Consider the following 19,430-nt stretch of genomic DNA (forward strand, 5'->3'; position numbering starts at 1 on the left):
AAAATTGAGAAAATGGCAAAGTAAATTCTTGATTGAATCCTGGCAAATTCAAAGTCTTTAGACACAAGAATTTATTTCTATATTATTATCATAGATAACATTAAATGTGTACAAGTATATGTTTTTTAGGGTCTGTAAACACATATAGAATAAGTACATGTCTTAGTACAGGAATATTCAATTAAAATTTAAGGAGGTCCAGTCAGAGAAAATTTCCTCAAGCAAACATCCAGAAAATCAAGTTCCACATGCATTATAATTACGTAGCCTAACAGTTGTACCAGTGTGTGCATATAGTCAACCTCTGGGTGTAAAGTAAAACAAAGTATAATTAAATTCATCAGTATTTCAATCATATTTGTTATTAATTTTTACAATGGACTGGCAGGTACTGCAATAACAAAATAATAATGAAGTCGAGGTGAAAAGCATTTCAGTGTGTGTTAACACAATGCTAAATAGGAAAGACATCAGTAATGAGCTTAGAGAAGCAATTGTTGCTGCCCAATCTGGAAACGGACAACTCCATCAGCCTACAGTGACAAAAATTGTTCATTCAAGTAGGAAACACTTAAGAAAGTCGTTCATCTTCCCAAGGTCAAATACTCAGAGAAACTACCAAAAGTCCAAGAGTTACATCTCAGACTCTACAGGCCTCAGTTAGCATGTTACATGTTAAAGTTCCCATTGCTACGGGCCATTCAGTCCTTATACGAACATTGCAAGAGCTTGGTCCGCATAGCTGGCAATAAGTCGGACTCGTTCCCGGTGGGTGATGGGCTCCGCCAGGGCTGCTCTTTGTCACCGATTCTGTTCATAATTTTTATGGACAGAATTTCTAGGTGTAGCCAAGTGGCGGAAGGCTTTCACTTCGGTGGTCTCAGGATCTCATCTCTGCTTTTCGCAGATGATGTGGTCCTGTTGGCTTCATCAGGTGATGGGCTCCAGCTCGCCTTGGAACGGTTCACAGCCGAGTGTGAAGCGGTGGGAATGAGAATCAGCACCTCCAAAACTGAGGCTATGGTCCTCGGCCGGGAAAAGGGTGGAGTGCCCACTCCGGGTCAGGGACGAGACCCTGCCCCAAGTGGAGGAGTTCAAGTATCTCAGGGTTTTGTTCACGAGTGATGGGAGAAGGGATTGGGAGACAGACAGATTGGTGCAGCGACTGCAGTGATGCGGATGCTGGCCCGGTCTGTTGTGGTGAAGAGAGAGCTGAGTGTACAAGTGAAGCTCTCAATTTACCGGTCGATCTACGTCCCTACCCTCACCTATGGTCACGAGCTGTGGGTAGTGACCGAAAAAAACGAGATCGCAAATACAAGCGGCAGAAATGGGTTTCCTCCGAAGGGTGGCTGGTCTCTCCCTTAGACATAGGGTGAGAAGTTCGGCCAAGTTCGGGACTAGAGCCGTTGCTCCTCCACATCGAAATGAGCCAGCTGAGGTGGTTCAGGCATCTGACAAGGATGCCCCCCTGGGCGCCTCCTGGGTAAGGTTTTCCGGGCATGTCCCAGGACACGCTGGAGAGATTATATCTCTCGGCTGGCCTGAGAACACCTTGGCGTTCCCCCGGATAAGGTGGAGGAGGTGGCTGGGGAGAGGGAGGGCTTCTCTGCTTGGCCATGACCCGGCCCCGAATAAGCAGAAGAAAATGGATGGATGTTAAAGTTCAGGACAGTACAATTGCATAACTAAAAATGACTGAACAAGTATAGGTTGTTTGGAAAGATGCCAGGAGAAAGCCTTTTCTCTTTAAAAAGAACAATGCTGTATAGCTTGGGTGGGCAAATTTGTATCTTAACAAACCTTAACAAACAAGACTTTTGGTCATTTTGGGACACACAAGATTAAAGTTGCAATGTGTGGCCATAGTGACACATTTGCGACTGTGGCTCAGGGGTTGGGAAGCGCATCTGTAACCGGAAGGTCGCCGGTTCAGTCCCCGGGCTCTCTGTCCTGGTCGTTGTGTCCTTGGGCAAGACACTTTACCCTACCGCCTACTGGTGATGGCCAGAGGGGCCGATGGTGCGATATGGCAGCCTCGCTTCTGTCAGTCTGCCCCAGGGCAGCTGTGGCTACAACCTCCACCAGTGTGTGAATGCGAGAGTGAATGAATAGTGGTATTGTAAAGCGCTTTGGGTGCCTTGAAAAGCGCTATATAAATCCAACCCATTATTATTATTGCCAAATACAAAACACAGGATGTTATAAACACCCCATACCAACTATTAAACACGTTGGTAGACGGGTGAGGATTCAGGTTTGTTTTGTAGCCATAGAATCTGGCCACTTTGGAGTTATTAGGTTAACCTGAACTCTTCTGTATTGTTAAGTCATATGTCAAGTTGTCTGCGTCGTGGCTACAGCTTAGTCCAAATTGGGTCGTACAACAAGACTGTGATGGGAAGTACAGCAAATCTAAAAATTAATAGTTGGAAAAGAAAACGATCAAGGTATTCCAATGGCCCAGTCAAAGTCCAGAGCTCAACCAGACTAAAATTCTGTAGCTTAACTTTTTTAAAAAGAATCAAGCAAAATACGATTTCTGTATCTACTTTTTTCCACTCCGGCTTGATTTTTCTTAGTAAAATTAAACTGATTGTAATATCATTGGGTGCATGCTGATAGTCTCCATCTCCACCTTTCAGTAATATCACTACTGGACATTGAAAGGAAATTGCAATACAAACCTGGGGTCAGGCTGGCAGCAGTTATGAATAAACGTGAAACCAGATTTTGGCCACACAATCAAAAGTAACCTAATCTGTGACTGTGTACGGATCATGTAAATATACTACTACCACTACAAGTACTAGTACTATTACTACAACTACTACTGCTAATAATACTTATGTGGATGTTTGCAGGCCTGCACCAACTTTAATGACAGTGGGGCATGTGTGACCCAGTGCCCTCAGCCATTTGTCTACAACCCTACCACCTTCCAGCTGGAGCATAACCCTAGGGCAAAGTACACCTATGGAGCTTTCTGCGTCAAGAAGTGTCCACGTAAGTCTGACCACCTGGACAAACACAAACATACATACATACACACACAGACAAACACACCCCCACACACAAACATGGATACTTCACATACATGCATACTGCTTTAAACATTAATCTTAAGTCATAACCTCTACATAGCTACACTTTAAGTACTAATTTAATGGGACAGTTTCAGTTCACTGTGGATAATTACACCTGCATCCATGTGCAATCCATCAGCTGATTTCCTTGGTCTTCGAGACCCACAAGCAGGAGGAATGGACAGTAGCAATGCCTGTTATGTTCTTTATAACCCTCATTTGCATTGGACTGGAAGATAAATGCAGCTGCTTCTTGAATTGCATTTACTCCTTAGGTTTCTCATAACTTTCTCATTACTGCTGGTAGATCATTTTTAGGGCAAATACTAGCAACATAAATATAGCTTGTCTCTTTCCTAAAATAGTCTTTATGTGTGTGTGAGCGTGACTATGTCTGTGAGGATGAATTTGACTTTTACAGTTTTGTAAAAGCGACATTTTGCAAAGGACTTTTATTTTAATTTCAGCAAATGGCTGTTTAAAAGTAAAACTTGTATAAAGTTTTGTGTTAGGAGTAGAAAAAGTCAAGTTACATCATTAAGTTTTAAAGTTTAGGTCAGAATAAGAGGCATGGGATGTATTTGTTAGGCTGGGTTCTCACATTTGTATGTTCTTTTTTCTTTTAAGTCCAGTCCAATTGACATAACTGCCATTGTACGTATAAGTTGGCAGTCCAGGATGTACATAGCCTCTCACCCTGTGAAAGCTGGTTTAAGTTCCAGCATCCCCACGACCCTAAATTAGATAAGTGGTTAAGAAGATGGATGGATGGTTGACTTGCTACACTGTTACACTTCTTGGGGGTACATAAATGGTCAATGGTCGTTCCAACATGTCATCTTGACAAGCAGTCTTGTTTGCAAAGCCAGTACAGGTGACGGGGAAGTAGAGGCCTGCGTCTGCACTAGCAGCATAGCTCTTCTCACTCCTGTGTATAATGTTTAGTCATTTTATTCATAAATTATTCTTTGGCCACTGCTAACCACAAGCTAATCACTCACCACACCCACAACTAATTGTAGACACCCCATGCTGTTCAAAACATCACTGAAAAGGCCAACCAGCAGGGAGGGAAGAGGAGCTCTGCGCTTCGAGGCATTGTTACTTTTAAACAGACACAGGATAGAGAATAATATAAACATTTAACTGTTTACTGTTATGAAAGTATGCAGCTTTTTTATTTTGGTAGTTTTTCACATAAATCCTATGCAAAATAAGTAAATAAATAACCAAATAAATAAATAAAAATAATGGTGAGGCAAAGTCACTTTCAAAGTCACTTTCAGCACTTTTTTTATGTGATTGCCTACACTCCACTGCCACTTATTGTTCTGTATGTTCCAGTGTGACAAACAGCAGCCATCTGTATTTGACATTTACAATGAATTGTTTTCCAGATAACTTTGTGGTAGACCACAGCTCCTGTGTGAGAGCATGCCCCAGTAACAAGATGGAGGTGGAGGAGAATCGCATTAAGATGTGCATCCCTTGTACTGACATCTGTCCAAAAGGTAAAATTCAAACATATAGTTGCAGCAGATAATTACTGAATGTTTGTCTCCATCGATTTAGCTATTTTATTATTAACACTATATAGTTGTATGTATGCACTGTTGTCAGTTTCACTATTGGGTTTATTTTGGCAAATGCAGGAAAAGTACATGTTGTCCTGATTGCATCAAACCCCTAATCTACCTCGTATTTTGCATGTTTGCACCATTGAATTAATTGATGCAATTTTTTCTCTTCACGGTTTCACTGTGTTTCTTTCAGCATGTGATGGGATAGGCACAGCAAGCCTACAGACTGCTCAGACAGTGGACTCCAACAACATTGACAAGTTTGTCAACTGCACCAAAATCAATGGCAACCTGGTGTTCCTCATTACTGGAATCAAAGGGTGAGAGCTGAGAAGATTCAGCTTATCGGAATGACTGAAGACAGTGTGGGAGAAAAAAAATCTGCCTAAATATAAAATGGCTTTTCCCATTCCATTCAGCCTTTCTGTATTCAGCTGAGCGAGCACTGAGCATTCACAGTGGATTGTTGAAAAAGAGCCCACAGGTAGTGCACACTCCACTGAAGTTGGAAGTAACTAAAAGTAAAAATCGCAGCTGCTAGTCCACTGTGACCATTTTAGCCTTCAACTAGACTAAATGTGCACCTGTTGGTCTCATAGCATAGATGGTGTGTTTAATTTGGGTCACCTGGCATACAGATTGGGGGATTGATTCAATTATTAATTAAGATAGATGATACTCTTCAGCTAGCACACAAGTGAACATCCATGATGGACACATTTAGAGCATGTGTGCTTAACAGATGTTAGTTTAGAGTGGCTAAGTGTGACCTCTCTGTGCAAAGATCTCTCCGGGGCTGTGTCAGCTTCTCCACCGCTGTACCTGCTGACTGCTTCCTTCCTTTTATTCTCCATTCTCAGTCTCCTTTATTGAGTTGTTCTCTCAATAATCAGAAACTTTGTTTTTGACTCAAAATTGCAATTTGAAATAAAACTGATTATAATACTTGTGAAAATATGGTATTTTAAATACCATCGAGCTATTAACAGTGTGATACAGATTGAATCAAACTGTTAATTGGATGGATTAATCTGAATAATGTTAGTGGTTAGTTATGTCTGCATGGATATACAGTACTATTTGTTTGCATTCATTCATATGTATTTAATATAGTTCACTTAAAATATCCCAATCAGGTATTCTCAGTACACATACATGATTTACCTCTTCAGCTGGTAAATGTAGCAAACTTTTCTTACCTGTAAGTAAGAAAATTTCCTGTAAGTATCGCATTTTTGTTGTACATGTACAATGACAATAAAGGACTATTTTATTCTATTCTAAGTAGGTATATCCCTTACACATACAGATGGAAATACTAAAACACATTCTTTTTTTCTTTTACTTGATTTGTTTTTGTCATTCTGATCTCTTTTTATTCACAGGGATATCTATCATAACATTGAAGCGTTGGACCCGGAAAAACTCAACGTGTTCCGCACCGTTCGGGAAATTACAGGTAAGTGTATAAGTTGCACTGCATTGGTCTTATACGCGTATGTATTTAAAGAAAGAACAAATGTTTACTCTTACTGTCATCTCTTTTCTTGAACAGGAAAGTTTCACATCAATGCTTATAAATACTTCCATGTATCAGCATATGTGTTTTTCTTCAAGTCCTCCCCTCCTCTTGAGAATGTCCAAACCAAGGACAGGCCTTGCAGAATAAGATGAATATCATATGAGTCTTTCAGTCTCCTCTTTCTCTCTACTGCTTCTCCCTCAGGGAGTCCCTAGCCTTGAGTCCCGCAGCCCCAGCTCTCCCTTCACGCACCATGAAGAAAAGAGCCAGAACATGCGGTGCACATCGTTAATCCCCCAGCTCTCCATGCCACCTCCACTTTTTAGCTGCGTGTACACTGTCATCCTTCCAGCCCCAAAATTTGACAATGCCATCAGAAGAACACATCATATCTCTGATGTCATATTTTCAAAAGCAATAGGAAACTATTCTCGTAAAATATCAGTGCTGTTTTTTCAAAAAGGTCTCAAAGACTTTAGAGTCAGAACTGTTACAGATCGTCAACTTTTCTTTATTATCAGGTGTGTTTCCAGAATCACTAAAAACTGCTGTAATCAAACCTATACTGAAAAAGGACAATCTTGACAAGACACAAATGAATAACTACAGGCCGATCTCAAATCTCCCGTTTTTAAGTAAGATCATTGAAAAAGCAGTTTCTCAACAGCTCAGTTACTTCTTAAAACAGAATAATTGCTACGATGCCTTCCAGTCAGGTTTTAGACAGAACCACAGCACTGAAACCGCTCTGACCAAAGTGTTTAATGACATATGTCTGAATACAGACAGTGGAAAAATGTCAGTCCTAGTTTTACTGGATCTCAGTGCAGCATTTGATACAGTTGACCACAACATATTACTCAAACGACTGGAGAACTGGACAGGTCTTTCAGGAACTGTACTAAACTGGTTCAAAACATACGTAGAAAACAGGAAATACTTTGTATCAATAGGTAACTTCACATCTGAGCAGACAAGTATCACATGTGGAGTTCCCCAAGGTTCCATCTTGGGACCCCTTCTGTTTAACATCTACATGCTCCCACTGGCACAGATTATAAACAACAACAAAATAAACTATCACAGCTATGCAGATGACACACAAATATATATCACAATGTCACCAGGAGACCGAGGCCCTGTACAGGCTCTTGGTAAATGCATTGAGGAAATCAATGACTGGTTGTGCCACAATTTTCTCCAGCTAAACAAAAACAAAACTGAGGTAATAGTCTTTGGCGCCAAAGAAAAATGATTACAGGTCACCAGAGAACTTCAATCTATACATCTAAAAACCACAAACCAGGCGAGAAATTTGGGTGTAGTGATGGATGCAGACCTAAACTTAGAAAAACACATTAAGACAATAACAAAGTCAGCTTACTATCACCTCAAGAATATATCAAGGATAAAAGATCTGATGTCTCAACAGGACCTGGAAAAACTAGTCCATGCATTCATCTTTAGTAGGCTTGATTACTGTAACAGCATCTTTACAGGTCTACCTAAAAAATCAGTCAGACAACTACAGCTCATTCAGAACTCTGCTGCTCGAGTCCTCACTAAGACCAAAAAAGTGGACCACATCAGTCCAGCTCTGAGGTCCTTACACTGGCTGCCTGTCCGTCAGAGGATAGACTTTAAAGTTCTGATGCTGGCCTATAAAGCTCTGAATGGTTTAGGACCAAAATACATCAATGACCTCCTGACCCAGTATGAACCATCCAGATCCCTCAGGTCATCTGGATCCGGTCTTTTATCAGTTCCCAGAGTCAGAACCAGACACGGAGAAGCTGCATTCAGCTTTTATGCTCCTTATATCTGGAACAAACTCCCAGAAAGCCTCAGATCAGCTGAAACACTCAGTTTATTTAAATCCAGGTTGAAGACTCACCTGTTCTCAGCTGCATTTGAATAAAGCACCAAATCCACACTTTAAGCTTAAATTTCAAAACTTACATTTAACTACTGATTTTATCTACTGTTCTGATTTTATCTGTTTTGATTTTATATACTGTTGTTTGTTTGTTTGTTTGTTTGTTAATTAGTTAGTTAGTTTATTTGCTTGTTTTAATCAATTTTAAATCATGCTTTTTATTTGTTCTTGTTTCTAATGTCTCTGTAAAGCACTTTGAATCACCTTGTTGTTGAATTGTGCTATACAAATAAACTTGCCTTGCCTTGCCTTGCCTTGCTATTTAGCCATGAATGACAAAAGCAGATGTCTTATTAAACAGTATGTCCCTTTCATCTGAACACCACTTATTTATTTAGGATTACATCAGTTATATTTTTTTTAAAAGAAAAGAAAATTGTGAAGTATCTAAGATGTGTCTTAGATACTTTACTTTCTACATAACCTGTAGCAGTTATAATAATAAATATTGTTATACCTAATGGCAGTTACTCTTAAAAGCTAATATGGGGGGTAATAAACATACACAATCAAGTGCCAACATACATGTAGTAGTAATAGCAGTTTTCCTACTTGTTCACAATCCAAATCATGTTTTTGAGCTGCGACCACCATCTGTCTACATAATCTAAATGTGATAAACCACTCTGATAGAAAAAGAGTTGTATTGTTGCAGTTCAAAAGCTAACTTAAAAGGAAAGATTTAGAAATGAAATGCTGCAGACAAAATAGCATTTTTATTATTGCGCTTTCCTTAATGGAAACTGACAACTGATGTCAGTTACAACTAATATTTAAGCCTGCTCAAAGGGAAAAAAGGAAGGATTATAGTGAGTTAGGAAAGCAAGTTAAACTAGCGCAGCTGTTTTTCATTTGATAGAGTGAATTGTCCATTAACACCATTGGGGCCATTTTGATACCCGCTCCTCGTGTCTTCAGGCAAGACACTGAACTCAGTTGATTGAAACCTTTGCATCTGAACTCTTTGTATCTGCTAAGGTATATAAATCTCTGTATAAGTCCAGTTGTTTACTCTTTAAACTGACTTAGATATATTCCAAAACTTGACTTCGAAGTCATTTTGTTTTCTTGCTTTTCCTCTCTGATGGATAGTGATGACAGTTTGAAAGCAGGTGATGAAGCATAAACCAGCAGCCATGTGGTCAGACACGTGTGTCATCTCAGCTTGTCATTTCTCTGAGCTGGCAGAAGAACGTGACTTTTTACAAAAGCAGGCAACCTGCATCCATGACCCCAAGGTCACAGCTAGCGTTGCTCTGGCTTTCAAATGAGCTCTGTAGTAGGACAGCTTTCATCATCCACACCAGCACACGCATCTTTCTGTCTCAAATCAAATTCTGATCCATTATGCTTTTGTCTTTTCGGTGGCTTCTTACCAGGTCAGGATTTACCCAAAGTGTGGGTGTAGCTAGCACGATTCAGCATAAGTGGGTTTCTCGGTGTTGTGACTCAGAATGTAATCACTACAACTTAAGCGCTCTTAACCTTTGCTTATGAGCTCATGGCCTTCTTGTCCAAGTGGTTCCACATTTTAATTCACTATGCACATTGGTGTGCTGCTGATGTGGCTCCCAGCAGAGCATACACTCCTGATAAGTGATCTTTCCATGTGCATGAAAATTCACATGAAAACACAAAAAAATACAAGCGCTAGCATAATGTTGCACACAAAATTTTTGTTGACTTGCTTTTTGGCATTGATCTTTCTATCTAGTGAGGTTCCACAATCTGTCTGAAAGGATCAGGCCTACACTTAAGGGATGGCTGTAGCTCAGGTGGCAGAGCAGGTCAGCCACTAATCAGAAGGCCGGTGGTTCGATCCCAGGCTGCCTCCTGGCTGCATGCCAAATATCCTTGGGCAAGATACTAACCCCATGTTTGCCTACTGGTGGTCAGAGGGCCTGGTGGCGCCAGTGTCCGGCAGCCTCGCCTCTGTCAGTGCGCCCCAGTGCAGCTGTGGCTACAATGTAGTTTGCCATCACCAGTGTGTGAATGACTGAATGTAGTGTAAAGTGCTTTGGGGTCCTTAGGGACTGAGTAAAGCGCTATACAAATGCAGGCCATTTACACTTTTCCCCTATGAAGGGCCTCATGGACCGCTCCTATGTGATTGTTGATAGTGATGCAAATGCACATTAAGGCATCTAGCACAACTTAGAAACAAATTAGCTACAAAGACTTAAATCAGTTCAGTTAATTTCAGTTATTATTAATGCCAATCAGCAACAACAGTTACCTCAAGGAAGTTGAACCTCTGAGTTGATAACTTGCTGTAATCTATTCTTATTGCTCTTCACTGGAAGATCTATTATGAAGTTTGCCTGAAGTGTAAATGTGAAGTGTGTAGAGACCTGCAGGATATTTAATGTGTATATAGTTAGATTGTTCCAAAAATGCATTGTGACCATTTACTCTGCACAGACTTTAGGAAGCATGTACAATACAATACAATACTGGTGTATTTTTACATATGATACACAAACTATATAGACTTAGACCTTTTATTGTCATTGTACAGTTGCTTGCACAATGAAATTATACAGACTGCATCACATGTCTTCGTTGCTGTATTCGTATGTAGCAGGGCACTGAACAGTCATTCTAGCTACCTTTCCAGTCACCTTTAGAATTGTACTACTTTTTTTGTAGCTTAGCAGCTCAGTGCTCGCCATGTTTATTAGCATTATTGTCTCTTTTACTACACCGTGAAAGTTACTATTACTTGGCAGTACAATAACACAATTGCGGAAACCTACTCTTTCTAGAGTGTCTCTCTGCTTGGACAAAGACTGTTTATTTATATATTTTAACCTTTCTTATCAACAATCTTCACCCACTTTCTGATGATAGCAAATACAGATAGCAAACGTTCGCTGCTATCACATCCCTACATTGGAACAGACAGGAAAGATTTCAACAGGCAGTAGACTGCTATTGTAAGTAGAGAACACCCAAAGCCCTCTGAAATAGCACCGTGCCAGAACAGCGAGGTGCCTCAGCACTGCAGGTTTTGTCATTAAGACAATTAGTGTTGACAAGTACAGCGCTAACGATTCTATAGAACTGCTGCCTCTGGGCTAAGAGGCACTCACAGCATCATAAACTGCACATCATGAGAATCAAGATGGACAAATACCAAAAGTGCAATTACCTTTTACAAACCGCAATTCCCCAGCAATATATTTGACATTCTGTACGAATACCTCATAATGGTTTATATAATGGAAAAAATTCTTCTTTTATCCTAATGACTGCCATTATGCTCTCATTAAAGGTTCACTTTTAAAAAAAAAAATGTGTAAATGACAAAAAATGTTAAAATGCATGCATGATTCCTCACCTGTTTTGGACATTTCCCAAGCATTAGTAATAAGCATGTATTGAGACCCCGTCACTACTCAGACTGGATGCACTTTGTCTTTTGTCATCAAGCCAAGCGTGGCATTGTGTTGCCACAAGCTCTACTTACCTTTCTCTGCCATTCCTCCCTTCCCGGACCAACAAAATTATGCATCCTGTGGGAAGAACTCACACTGTCTAGCATAATAGAGTCTGATACTGTTTATTGACTGGAGTATTGCATGTTTAGCTTTTAAAACATGCCATTATATTTGTCTAGACTTTCCTTCCACCTCCTTCTCCTCCCCTCTTACCTCTGCTCTTCTACCCACTGTGGATTTTTCTTTGGTCTCGTAGCCTCTGTTGTTTGTCCTCTGGTGTTGGCTTGGGGATTGTAGTCCCCTACTGTTTTTTCTAATAAATATTTCATATTTCTGAATCTATTATTAAAAATCCTAAATGAGCCATGGCCATTTTCTCAGCTTTTGATTTTATCTCCTAAATTATTTAACAGTTGACAGGGAAATAAAGGAAATGCAAAAATATTGATAAGTCAGACTTGTTATAGCTGGCACCAAACTCCTCTGTGGCATTGCTGTGCCAGACATTTATCTGGCTTAGAAGTGCTTCGCTGATTTCAGATGAGGCTCAGGTGGTGCAGTTGCATTGTTGTGTTTCTGGAATGTTGCTAATTCTAGAGAGAGGCCGGTTCTCTCTGCTCATTTTCTTCTTGTCACTGTAGAAATGGACAGTGTGATAGACAGGTGATTCTGGTCTGTCAGTACTCATGTGGATTTATAACCTATGTTCATCCCTGTCTTCATTTAGGTTTTCTAAACATTCAGTCATGGCCTGACAACATGACAGACTTGGGTGTTTTCTCCAACCTGGCTACTATTGGGGGAAGAGCATTGTACAGGTACCTGAGTGCATAATACCTTCACAAATTCTTTTTCTTTCTTTCTTTTGTATTTTGTTTTTTGATTGTTGGGAATAGTTTATGCCAAGTTGTTTCACAAATGTCTCAATCAGAGCTCAGTTCTTCTAAATCAATGGCAAGCATGAAAATTTGTGGTTTTAGATTTATTTTTAGCTAATTGTAGCGAACAATCTCTGAAGCCACAGCTCACTGGAAAACTGAAATGAAGGAATGAAAGACGGAGCCGATAACAGTAAATTTAGAGTATTTCATTGTGCTGTGTTTTTATTATTATTACTTCTTATAATTAATTTCTATTCTCTTTTTTATGTTAAGCACTTTGAGTTAAGTTTGATTATTTCCTGTTCTATACAAATAAAGTTTATTATTATCAGTAGACTAATTTCTATTTCTTTTTGCTATTGGTATGGAGGGGCTGTACACATATTGTATGTATATGAACGCATAGATAATATTTACACTACACAGCTTATCTCACAGATGTAAATTCGCATGCATTGTTGCAAACTGCTGTGGTTTAAAGAAGATCGGAAAGACGAGGTTACAGTCGCAATCAAACGTCTCTACCTCTGGTTATATATTTAAACCATTTTAATGCAAACTGAAAGTGGATCCGGTTTTGTTGGATAGCCTTATCTGGATAAGTGCTATGCATGTTAATGTGTGAAGTGTAATTTTTTTTTGTTACTGCTGAAGAATGCTGTACTTAAAACATGACTTTCTAAAGACAGCTTAATTATTTAACCTAAATTATAGCACTTAATTATTCATCATTTAGATTTTTTTTTTCTTAATTTGGAAAACATGCAATAAAAATGTAGCGGGATTTGGATGTAATCAAAGCGAGTGTCTGCTGATAAAGTGTAGACTGTGAGATTCAGTGTGTTTTTGTGTGTGTGTGTCCCTAGGCGTGCGTGTGAGAGTGTGTGCATGTGCACTGCACCTGCCTGCAGATGGAAACAGCAGGCTGCAGTACAAATTATAGCCTGCCACCCACCCCTGTCCCGTGCTTGATCCTGCATACTCTCGGTCTATCTGATGTTTCTGACACCCACTGGCATCCTGTCATTTTTAAACCATGCAAGTGGGACATATCAGGATAGCTGGGGGTAGGAAGAAAAAAGAGAGAGAGCCTAGCAGACAGAATGATTAAAACACATGTTGTAAGTTGCATTGTTGCAACATAGGACAATGTGATCTCATAAAAACACAGTGTATTCTTCTTGAAATTATGATTCAGTGATAGAATTAATGTTGACTAATGAGATCACAGTTGAGATGACTGGTAGACTGCTATGATGTTTAAACAGCATTTCTACCAAACCTGTGAAATGATTCCATCTTCTCTCTTCCCTTTCTTTTCCTCTTTTGTCCCTGCGCCACATCATTTCTTCTCCTCCTGCTCCTCTGACCTTCTTTCCTTTGCTGTCGGCTCCGTCTTCCTCTCACCTCCACCTATTCTTACCTCTCAGTGGGATCTCTCTGCTGGTGTTGAAGCAGCCGGGGATCACATCACTTCAGCTTCAGTCTCTGAGAGAGATCAGTGCTGGGAATGTCCACATTGCAGAGAACAGCCAGCTTTGCTACTATAACACCGTCAATTGGACAAGACTGTTCCGTACTACAAACCAAAAGGTTCTTATTCGCAACAACCGAAGTCCACAGGAATGCTGTAAGTTGATGCCACAATCATGCTAAACATCTAAATAATAAATATTTGGTCAACTTTGCACTAAAAAAATGACCATATCTCATGAGTTGCTCTACCAAAACAAAAATAAATGATCAAAAATTATCAACAACCTTCACCTTGCTTTGAATGTTATCAGAGGCTATTTAGATTGTATATGTACTTATAAAGAGCTATAACAGCAAAAGAAGAAAATAGTCATCTGAACAGAAATAAAACAGAAATAAAACTTCTGCAGATTTTCAACAACGCCATTCTTGGCATATACTCGAAAGATGGCGCGGCCATGTCCAGGCGCCTTCCTTACCGCTCCGCTCCGACTATCCACTTTTCTTGTTTTTTACTTATTTTTTGCTCTGGTTTAGGCCACATTTCACTGTGTGTTATACTTGTATAACTGTGCATGTGACAAATAAAGAACCTTGAACCCTATTTACTTTCTTTTTTTTACCGATCTAATGAATTTGATGTACTGCAATATATTTTACCACTGTTCTATAGGTCCCTCTTCCACTTACAACACAACTCAAAGCGTATTGACACTTTTAAAGAAAACTTTAAGTTAAAGTTTTTAGTTCTTTGCCCACAGCAACACCTTTCTACCAAGTTTCATGGTAGTTGGTTTGCTCTTTTTGTCACCTCCTAGTATTTGTGAAAAAAAAGCTACAGAAAATATACCAGTTGCTATATTGTGCTGCACTGTATGATACAATTATTTAGTTGCAAATTTGCTAAATATCCAATATAAACTTTTAAAAAACTAAAAAAGGTAAATTATGTTTGTATGTCCACAAAAACTAAGTAGCAAACCTGTCCAGTCATAGTTTAACGACTTCTGTTAAAACATTATATATGTATGCATTTGTTAGTGAAATCTACCACAAGAGCAGATCTTTGTGCTGCAGCTTTTGAACAGCTATGAAAACAAAGACATTGTATGAAAATTATGTTTTAACCTCTGATTCTGGATATCCTCTGGTAGCAGGACATATTTGAGTCATTATAATGTGCTAAATGACCTCTGTGTTGTACAACCGTGATACATTTGCATATTTTAGCTGTTAATTTAACACTCACTGTCTAGCCTCAGGCACCATCAAGAGTACGCTTTTTTTTTTCTCAAACATGTTCATATTTAAAACAGGTTGTACACTAAAGAAAGGAACGAATCTACTCAACATTTCTTGTAGTATAGATTTAAAAGAAGTTTGAATTGTCGAACTAACAAGAAACCAACAGACAAAATTCTGCTTTCTAAGTTATCACCCAGCCTTCATAACAAAGGCATTTGTTTTAAAGGAGCTATTGTAGTGGCCATTCATAGTAAGGTTTTGAGGCTTGTCTGTCTTATGAATGGTACCCATTATCTCACTAGCTTCTGAAGGACACTAAAAACAATAATTCAATAATTAAACAAATTAACATCAGGGTCATTCCGAGAGTGCAAGGTTTAGAAAAATGAAATTAGGCAAATAACTGATGTGGTGAGATAAAGATTGCATTTCTAAAAATGGAAGAGCTTTATTATATCACTGCCACAAGTGTTAAGACATTATTCATTTATGTATAATGTTCATTAATGAGCCAGTATTTGCATTATTGAGTTGGCCCCTTTTCACTGTTCATGTGCTCCTTTCCCCTTGGCACTTCCTTACTGTTGAACACACACACACACACACAGACAGATACACACACACACACACACACACACGCACACACACTTTAGAGTCTTTGAAGACTTTGGGTTAGTTTCAAGAGTCACATACTTGACATGGTTCTGCATGTGTGCATCAGAGTGCGCGTGTTTGTGTGTCTAAAGTTGACTGAGCCTCATGGGGCTAGAAAAGGGCAGCTATCACACTGTTACAGTGCAGCAAAGAGTATTCTTGTGAATATGCATGCGGTTGTAGCGATTTAAGTAGTTGCTGAAACCTGAAACTAAGACATCTAGTTTTCATAGTAGTTGGAATAGAGATCTAGTGTGTACTAGCATGTAAAACAAGTAATACATTCATGCTATATGGTATTAAAACACAGTTGTGATGGCTTTTTAACCATAATTTTTCTTTGAATTTGTTTACTTTTTACATATTACATTTTGGCATAGCCTCATCAATAAGATATCAATAATAACCCAGGATTGTATGGAAATGTAATATATATATATAGAAGCAAATGGGACAGTTTTCAGTTAATATTTTTCAGACTGTATTAATTATTTTATACATATTTAGCATCAAAAGTTTATCTCACCTCATTGTGACACAGTTAAATGAAATATCCCTGGTTTGTTTCTGCACTATTTTACATGCGCGTACAGTAAAGAAAGAAAACAGCAAAGCAGAAATGTTGTGGTTCTTGTGTAAATATGATTTTCATTGTGCTCACTGAATTTGCATATTTTATAATACTTTAAGAGACTGTCAGTAGCACCAGCGCTTTTTATGCAAGTCAAAATACTGTGAAAGGGGCACACATATGAATCAGTGTAATTTTCCCCACAGCTCTGATTTTCTCACAGCAAAATTTGGATAAAAAGCTGCAGGAAATACTCCCACTGATGGAAACAAATGTACTCTGATGATGTTAGAAATGTAGTTACTTCACTGAGAGAAGTCACTGGTTGCCATTGTAATAATGCTCTATTAACAAAATGTAAAATAGTACAGTTATAGATCCGTTTGGTTACCTCAGTGGAACACATACATGTTGTTTGAGAAAATAGTCAACACAGAGTCTCTCATATTGGCTCATTATTTAATTACACTATTAACTAAACAGTAAATGGCCTTTTTTAAAATACAGAACTATTTTTTTCACCTATGTTGCATGTGAAAAGGATCCCTCCTCCGTCTCCCCCTCTACTCTCTTTAACCTTTTCACAGACTGCCCCTGAAATGTTAATACAGAAAAGAGAGGTCCCCAAAACTGGAGGCACTAATTCCAGTCTAGTTCCAGCTAAATCTCTCCCCTCAGTCGTGCTAATCAGCACTGTTCAGGGACAGGTTTTTTAATCTTTATTTATTTCTTCTGATGTTTTCTTTCTTTCTTTTCTCTGCCCTTATAATAATTGTAATCATAGCCTGAACTTTTGTCTTCTTTCAGTCTCAAAAACGCTCCTGCCAGGGCTTTTGTTAGTCAGCCATGTCAGAAACATCTGAAGTTAAGATATGTTTTTGATCTTGTTGTATAGTTAAAAAGCCATGCAACCACCACTTCCCCTTGTTTATATCTTGCACCAATCATTCTTCCTTTTCCTCATTTATTTCTGCCTGGTCAGTTTACCTATGAGGCTAGAAGCATGAAAGAAGTGGTTTTGTCTCTTGCGAAAGACTTTCATCTGCTTTTCTTTATGTATCTGCATCTTTTTGTCTGAATTTTTATTTTTATTTGGAATAAAGCTGTGGCTATGACACTATGGCATAGTCATTGGCTTGCATGTAGCCAGGTTCCCAAAAACAGCAGGGGACCCTTTTGCAACCATGTTCTGTAACCACTGGCTATCGAGAAAAGAAGAGAAGAGAAAGAGAAAACCTACAAGGGGGGAAATCACGTCAGATGCAGGCGGGATGATAAAAGTTCACAGTGTATCTGTAGCGCCGTCACCGCGTTACTTCAACACTCATTTTGTCACTGTAATGTTCTGAAATGTAGCAACCTCTGTACAACTGAGTGCTAGAGGGGGACAAGAGAGAGACAGAAAGAGATAAGAGATCCAGGCCATTATAGAGCAGATGTAATGGCCTGAGTCAGTCGGTGCTATATGAAAAACATTGAGGCAGAAACACAGAACAGATTGTTCACTACGAATAAAATGAGAGAAAGGGGCATTTCTTTACATGACTGAGTGCAGCAAAGTATATCAGACTTACAAGTTTAACATTTGTATCTTTGTATCACAGGTGGTTTTTAGTATTGCTTTACGTGGCTATCCAAACAACACTTGTTTGTGCTGTAAATGTCACGCTAAGCACTTTTGCACTGAAACCAGATACTATTGCTACGTAAAACAACTTCATAATATACAATCATAGTATTCAGTAGCTGTATATTTGATTGCCCTTTCAAATTGAAAGGCTTAAATCCTTAAAATGACTTTTTCTTTAATTATTTGTAAGGTTTTGTTAACTCGACTAGTCTGGCATCTGCATGTGCTTCCTGTATCTCACTCTTCATTGTTTGCACAGCAATTTTACAATGAAGCAACCCAGCCTTCTACTTTTCTAATTGCACCATATCAGTCAGTACTGTAGACACACTGAGCATGCAGGCCATTTATATTAATAGAGAACATATAGTATACACTAAAAACGAAGTGCCAACCACGTCCTCTGATGAATTGAGTTAATTAATGTGATGTTTTTAAAAAGTTTCTGGGATACATGAGAGCGTTTTTGTGGGAGGAACTAGGTCGTCTTTTAGTTCATCCTGGAGGATAATTATTCTGTCACTCTGTAGTGTACAGCGTATTGTTTGACACTTTCTTGTTTACCGCTTTATCCCAGAGCACGTGTTTCAAACGCACACCTTTTTCCTGTGTCTTGCTGCAATTACTCTTGCCATTGTTTAGGAAAGAAGTCCCCAGAAGAAGAAGAAGGAAAAAAAGCTAGCTTTTATAGGCCAAGAAAATGAACATCTGCTCTGTGGAGGCGGAGAAATTTAATGCAAAAATAAGCCTTCGCAAATTGCAAGCGCCTTAGTAAATCTAGTTCTGTGTCTTTTCATAAATAATAGGATTATTTGGCTAATTTTATACCCAGCTAATTTGGGGGAATTTAGGGTTTATTCATTGCGTCTGACACTGAGTCATCAAAGCTCAGCTGCATGCTACATGAGTATAATCCTTTGCCTTCTTTGTTTATATGTGTATTAAGCAGCCAAGGAGCACATGGTGTGTGACCCACTGTGTTCAGATGCTGGATGTTGGGGTCCCGGCCCAGACCAATGCCTGTCCTGTCGATATTTCAGTCGTGGACGAACGTGTGTAGAATCCTGCAATCTCTATGAGGGGTGAGTCCTGAATATGCTTGCACATATATATTCAGATATAGTGCTGATAAGAAGATGGAGGTGGGTGGATGGTTTGTGGCTGAGTTTAATTGTTGCTACTGGACTGACTCAGAGAAAGCAGATGTGGCATTGTTCGTATATACAGAAGTTTATATGTTGTCCTCGAAAACCTGCTTGACAACAACAACAACAACAAACAGACAAACAAACAAAAAAATATATAAGGAAAGCAGTGTCTGCTATATTATGTCAGCTTATGTAAGTAAAATAAATATTCAGCTTTTTTATTATAACAAGTAACAGTAAAGCAGACAAAATACGACCAAA

At 39.0% G+C, this 19,430-nt stretch overlaps 1 protein-coding gene across 4 annotated transcripts in view; it reads left to right on the plus strand.

Annotated features, from left to right (window-relative positions):
- Window positions 1-19,430, plus strand: part of erbb4b (erb-b2 receptor tyrosine kinase 4b) — a 323,985-nt gene that overhangs the window by 227,900 nt on the left and 76,655 nt on the right. For 3 of the 4 annotated variants that reach the window (XM_026144460.1, XM_026144464.1, XM_026144463.1), the window contains exons 7-13: window positions 2,865-3,006; window positions 4,484-4,597; window positions 4,860-4,986; window positions 6,052-6,125; window positions 12,292-12,382; window positions 13,876-14,075; window positions 18,968-19,103. In XM_026144460.1, the coding sequence (XP_026000245.1) occupies window positions 2,865-3,006; window positions 4,484-4,597; window positions 4,860-4,986; window positions 6,052-6,125; window positions 12,292-12,382; window positions 13,876-14,075; window positions 18,968-19,103 (884 nt within the window). The remainder of the gene's footprint in view (window positions 1-2,864; window positions 3,007-4,483; window positions 4,598-4,859; window positions 4,987-6,051; window positions 6,126-12,291; window positions 12,383-13,875; window positions 14,076-18,967; window positions 19,104-19,430) is intronic. The other variant, XM_026144462.1, reaches the window with a different exon arrangement.

The sequence above is a fragment of the Astatotilapia calliptera genome, chromosome 16 (genome assembly GCF_900246225.1).
Source record: "Astatotilapia calliptera chromosome 16, fAstCal1.2, whole genome shotgun sequence".
NCBI lineage: Eukaryota > Metazoa > Chordata > Actinopteri > Cichliformes > Cichlidae > Astatotilapia > Astatotilapia calliptera.